Genomic DNA, 6,267 nt, shown 5'->3' with positions numbered 1-6,267 from the left:
TTTCTATATTATCCATTCTTCTTTGAAATCTTCGTAATTCAGTCTTCATTGAAGAAATGACTTTTTCTTCAATTTCTTTCCAGACCTATTTCCCATTTTGTTGTGGTTTGGGCATATCTTCTCTGAGTTTATTTCTCTTTTGTAATATTATTTCACAAATATAATTGTTTTTGGATTTTGAAAATTCTTGAGGATGTAACATGTTTGTTGGCTTTTTCTCAATAGAGTCAATTTCCTAGTGAGTTTTTTGGTAAAAAGCTTGAATTTTGAGAGCTTTCTTTCTTTTTTATGAGATTTCTATATAGGTCCAGCAATATAGCCATTATTACTAGTTACAATTCACATTTAAACAATCTGCCTTTTTCCGTACCATGGATTTAGCCAGATTAGGGTAACTTGCCCACATTCTCAGTTCAAGGACTCCTTCTTCTGTTGCTATGGTGACGGATGCAGCTTTGTTGTCTGATGCTTCTCTGTTCAGTTTCCTCACTTTTGCGCTTCCTCTGGTCCAGCATTGTGTCTTGCCCTGTTTCTCCAGACCGTGCACAGCAATCATACTCAGGCTAAGGCCCTCTCTCTCTAGGATGAATGTGGAATGAGAATTTGCAGAGTCTGACACTCCCCATGCTGTGCTCACCTACCTTGCTGCTTGGCCTTGGCTTCCCACATTGATCCTGCTGTTTTCTTCCATTCATTTCAAAGTTTCTTTTTCTTTTTTAATTGTGGGATGTCTGTCTCCTGGTTTTACTGAAAGTATACATTTCTGGATTTGTATTCCCTCCACTTGTCACTTTGCATGGTTCGTAGTAGAGAAATGGGAAAATTAGGATCTGAACAATCATTGCTGAGTCTTAAACAAGTAATTCAAATATAAAGAGTTCCACTGCATCCTTTTATGAACTTAGTTACTTTTGCATCCCTTTTATTCTTCCTTCACAGGTATGTACTTCTGCATCTTTTGAAAGGATAACAAGAGCCTCTGAAAGTTTTATCTGATATTTGATACAATCAAGTTTTAGAACTTTTCCCGTTCCCTGAATCCTCAAAGCCATCACCATCAACCAACAGTTAACACTTCACCAGCCCAAGGGCATTTATGTAGATAAAACATGCAGATTGTACTCTTTCTCTGCAGTAAAGAGACAGGCAAGATGCATGTACAGTGGGTGGGAAGATGGAGACATGTCTGTAAAACTGAACTGATCTAAACTGACTTAGACTCATGTTTGAATCTATATTCTAATATCCTCAACCATCTAGAAGACTAGATTCGGGAAAGGAAGATAAACCGTTAAGAAAGAAGAAAAGGAAACAGAAACTTTAATCACTTAAATAACATTTCTTTAAGTCCTTCTATATTGAAGACATTATTGCAGCTGCTGTAGGGAAGTCAAAGTATATCTATAAATCTGTGGACATGATAGGGACACAGAAATGTTCAGGTGTTGACAGAAAAAAATCTGTAGGCAAAATATCGAGGAGGTTTGGTGCAGGGATAACCTTTCTCTTATAGAATGACCAGTGATATTTTATGTCGTAGGTGACATCTGTGTGGAAATATGTGGAATTTTATTAATACCAGCCAGAGATGGAAAGAGAAGTCATCCACAGACAGTTGCCTCACTTTTTAGCGGACAGCTCCTCCCTGCTCCTGAACGTTCCTTCCCTTATGAAGGCTTCTCTTGTCAGACCAATGGCTCTGGCTCTCTGGCTTCCTTCAGTCCTACCTGGAGTGGCTGATCTGACTGCTGAGTTTGGAGTTTCAGCTTCTCCCTTCTTTTCAAATATCTGGTCTCCTTCAGGAAACACCATCCTGCTCTGTTCTTCCAAGTGTTACTTTTTATAGGGACAGGCTCTTCCTCTGTGGGAGAGGCCTGTGACTGTCCAAGTTAGCCTATGGAAGGGAAAAAATATATATTTAATTTCAGAAGAGTATAAAAAGGCTTACTTAGCAAACACAGCCGAGACACATTCTCCAGGCCAGTATTTTTTAGTAATGAAGGTCATTTCTGCCTCAGTTTGACTGAGTGACCCCATGTCTAATGCTCAGTTGGTTCCACACGTGAGAGGGGAGCAGGAATTTCATGATTTTGGGCTTATTCAGGCCCTGACATCACTCCCTGCTCACACGGTTTTAGTGGCTGCTCATAACAAATAGAAGTTCCAAATGCTTTACTTCCCATTCAAAACTTTCCCCAATTTGACTCTTAGTTCCCTTTCCCAATTTTTGTCAGCCTGCTGCCTCTCCTCCACCTCACACCAAAAGCTCCTGCTCTGGTCTCCGAGGGCATCCCTCCTGCTGGTCTTTGCTCAAGTGTTTGCCTCAATATACCGCTCAGGTCTATTTGGTGAAATCCTGAACTATGCCTGTGGTCCAGGAAGTCTTCCTATTGTGCCTCAGTCTGCCTGTGTCAGAAATTCTGTGTGTGTGTGTATGTGTACGTGTGTGTGCATGTGTGTGTACATCTGACGGGTTTTTCAGATTCTAGGGAATAGAGATTGTGATTTCTGCTTTGCTGTTTCACTGCCAGCTTGGAGAGTAAGCTGTGCTCAGTGGCTCTTCACTAAATAGTTGTTCGCATGTTGAACTGGTTTCTGGAGGAATGGATAATAAGAAATTGAATCTTTAGAGTATCAATTTTTGGGAACAATGAATCAAAACAGGTACAGTCTGGGGTCTGAGAGTGATCAAAACAGGTACAGTCTGGGGTCTGAGAGTGGTTTGAAGGCAGTTGAATAAAGGAAGGAATCAGAATCCTTCTGGGAGGAATCAAAATCAAAATCTGATAAGGTTTTTTTTAGCGTTATTATGAGGGTACAAGTGTTAAGGTTACTTATATTGCCCATGCCCCCCTTCCCCCTTGAGTAAGAGCTTCAAGCATGTCCATCCCCCAAACGTTGTACATCTTACTCGTTGTGGTTGTATATACCCATCCCCTCCTCCCCCCTTCCACCCTCCGGATGCCCAATAAACGTTATTCCTATATGTCCACTTAGGTGTTGATCTGTTAATACCAATTTGCTGGTGAGTACATGTGGTGCTGGTTTTTCCATTCTTGAGATACTTTCTGATAAGGTTTTAGTAGAGATAATTATGTCCATCTCATTAAGTTGAACATTATTGGAGGTGAAGGATTATCACTGCCTTATTTACCTGGCATGATACCAGGTCCAGAGTTGGTACTCAATATCTGTGGAATGAATGAATGAAAGCATCTTGACTCCTTGCATAGTCAAGCTAAAGACAAAGAAAGTACAGCTAAAGAAATCTGGGATGGAAAAGAGTGTAGAGAAATCAAAGAAGAAATCCATTTTAATTATCTTAGACTGTGTCTTCCACACTTTCTAGAATAGCGTATTTAGTGAATTTCAATAACAATTCACAGTGCACATGTAATACACATGTAAGACAGATTCATTCTCATTCTTTCTTCTTCCCCAGGGTTCAGAGAACGGCATGTTCACCAATCACCTAAAGTGAAATATTTTTACAAGACTTTAATGGGACTCACTTGAGATCCCTTTCTCTGACCCCTGGGCACATGGAAGGGGGGAATCAGACCAGCATCGTTGAGTTCCTCCTCTGGGGACTCTCGGAGCGGCCAGAGCAGCAGCACGTCCTCTTCCTCCTGTTCCTGTGGATGTACGTGGTCACCGTGGCTGGGAACCTGCTCATCGTCCTGGCCATTGGCACTGACACACGTCTCCACACCCCCATGTACTTCTTCCTCGCCAGCCTGTCGTGTGCAGACATCCTGTTCACCTCCACCACCGTGCCCAAGGCCCTGGTGAACATCCAGACCCAGAGCAGGTCCATCTCCTATGCAGGATGCCTGGCTCAGCTCTACTTCTTCTTGACTTTTGGGGACATGGACATCTTTCTCCTGGCCACGATGGCCTATGACCGCTATGTGGCTATTTGCCACCCGCTGCACTACACCATGATCATGAGCCTCCGGCGCTGCATCCTCATGGTGACAGTCTGCTGGACCCTCACAAGTCTCGTTGCCATGACGCACACCTTCCTCATATTCCGGCTCTCCTTCTGCTCCAGGAAGGTCATTCCTGACTTCTTCTGTGATCTGGGCCCCCTGATGAAGGTGTCTTGCTCTGACACCCAGGTCAATGAACTTGTGCTCCTCTTCCTGGGGGGAGCAGTCATTTTAATCCCCTTTATGCTCATCCTGGTCTCTTACACCCTCATCGTTTCAGCCATCCTCAGAGTCCCCTCCGCCCAGGGAAGGCGCAAGGCCTTCTCTACCTGTGGCTCTCACCTGGCTGTTGTTGCCCTGTTCTTTGGGACAGTGATCAGGGCTTATCTGTGCCCATCATCGTCTTCCGCCAACTCAGTAGAGGAGGATACGGCGGCTGCTGTCATGTACACAGTGGTGACTCCCCTGCTGAACCCCTTCATTTACAGCCTGCGGAACAAGGACATGAAGTGTGCCCTGGTCAGACTTCTCAGGGGCAAAGCCTCCTTCTCATGGGGCCAGTGACTTCTGCAGAGAACCTGAAGGTGTCCTCCATCTCCTCCAATGAGAGCCTTCACAGAAATTTCCACTTCAGGTGTCTCATTTCTGAATCCAACATGTGTCCTATCACCACTCTCCTCCCTGACTCCCCAACAAGAGTTTGGTATTGTTGAGGAAAGTCAAGCTTTGGCTTCATGCATCAACCTCTAAAGAGCTGCTATGTGCTCATTTATTTTACTTATTCATAACTTTTCACAAGGAGGAATGACTTCTGCAATGTTCGTAATTCTAAAAGTATGTGCAGCCCTTTATGCTAGCTTATCAAAACTTGATCAGTGAGGTCATGAAAAGTGGGTTAATGATAATAATATTAGCAAATAAATCAATTCCAGATGGCAAAGAGTTTACAACTTTAAGCAAACAAGTATATTTTTTTCCTGTAAAAATAGGAAATTATACAATTATTGCCTCAAGGTTATGAATCAAAAATATTTGAAGCTATTGAAAGAAGGCTCTCAACAATATCACAGGAGTGATCTATGCTCTTTTTAGTAAAAGGATTTATGAACAGTTTGCAATGAGAAGATATAATAAAAAAATTTAGTTTAAATATCATGGAAACTAGTGTGTAGCTATTCTCGAACCTTCTTCCTTGGCTGATTATGAGTGTTATGTGTGTGTATCTGCTGATAGCCCATGCTGGTCTGGGGCTATAGCTGGTATTACAGCCACCTTGGGGCTTTTGGCTAAGATGGGGATGGAGCACACACATATTTTTGCTTCCTTGTGCTAAGTAGAATCCCTTCCCTGTCCCCAACAGGGACGAGGCAGTCAGTGGTAGTAAGTTGGTCAGGGGGCAGGTGGCCTTCAGAAAGAAGGACATAGTCAAGAGAAGCTCAGGAGGTGCACAAGATTTGTGTTCAATATAATTCATGCCTATGTTACTCAGATCCATTTATTTCTTTCCATTTTATCCAGCTCCCATCCCATAATATGGCACCTCCGTTGATTATCATTGTTAAAATGAATTCAGTCTCACTACTTTCCAAATAGGGTGGGTATGCATCCCGTAATTCAGAATTACCTGTAAGGTTCTGGCCAATTATGAGCTGGAAAGATTTAAGGAAAAGTGTAGGGGAACAAGATACAGTCCCTAATACCATAGGTTGTCCCAAGGCTACAACTAAAGATCATTCTCTCCATTCTCTGCTACCCATTCTAGATTTCCCTCCCCTAGGCTATCGCTTCAGCAGGTTTGTGTTGATGCCTGGTAGAATGATTTAGACCTTCATCCATGAAAGTTTTGAGTTCTTAGTTATTCTGTTCTTTTTGTATTGTGGTGACTGAAATGTACATTAGCTTTATTACTCTTCATAGAAGTAATAGGGAAATTCATGGCATATCCAAATGAATGCCCTAGGTTTAAGACATGTTATTTCCTGTCCCAATTGCATAGTAGCAACCATATGTGTTCACAGTAAACAATATCAATTATCCTAGTTAGAAAAGTAACTCATATCTTTTCCTGTTGGCCTACTGCATGAGGAGCACAAGATGGTCAAGGGGTAATAGTTTCTATTTTAGTGGATTCCTATTTTAGTGGATTAAAGGGAGGTAAGTTTTCTGCACTTCACTTGAACTGGTAAAATGATGAAAACAATAGAATGCGATGTTATGTATATATAATGTAATGCCTAGAGCAACCCACTAAAAAAATCTATACAAAGAGATACACTCAAAAACACTATAGATAAATTTAATTTATTATTTTTCCCCTTGAGGACCTGCAGTGGAC

General features: G+C 42.1%; 1 protein-coding gene across 1 annotated transcript; it reads left to right on the top strand.

The window, feature by feature from the left end:
- Positions 1-3,542: 3,542 nt before the first annotated feature.
- On the top strand, positions 3,543-4,496 carry LOC105878852 (olfactory receptor 1P1). The gene has a single exon (XM_012778642.2). It carries the CDS (start codon positions 3,543-3,545, stop codon positions 4,494-4,496), a length of 954 nt encoding a protein of 317 aa, XP_012634096.2.
- The last annotated feature ends 1,771 nt before the right edge of the window (positions 4,497-6,267 follow it).

This window comes from Microcebus murinus, chromosome 18 (assembly GCF_040939455.1).
Source record: "Microcebus murinus isolate Inina chromosome 18, M.murinus_Inina_mat1.0, whole genome shotgun sequence".
In the NCBI taxonomy this organism is placed as follows: domain Eukaryota; kingdom Metazoa; phylum Chordata; class Mammalia; order Primates; family Cheirogaleidae; genus Microcebus; species Microcebus murinus.
This window is presented reverse-complemented; position numbering and strand designations above follow the sequence as displayed.

What these genes read in the sequence shown, in the direction of transcription:
- LOC105878852 (XM_012778642.2), top strand. Translation starts at nt 3,543, where the DNA reads ATGGAAGGGGGGAATCAGACCAGCATCGTTGAGTTCCTCCTCTGGGGA.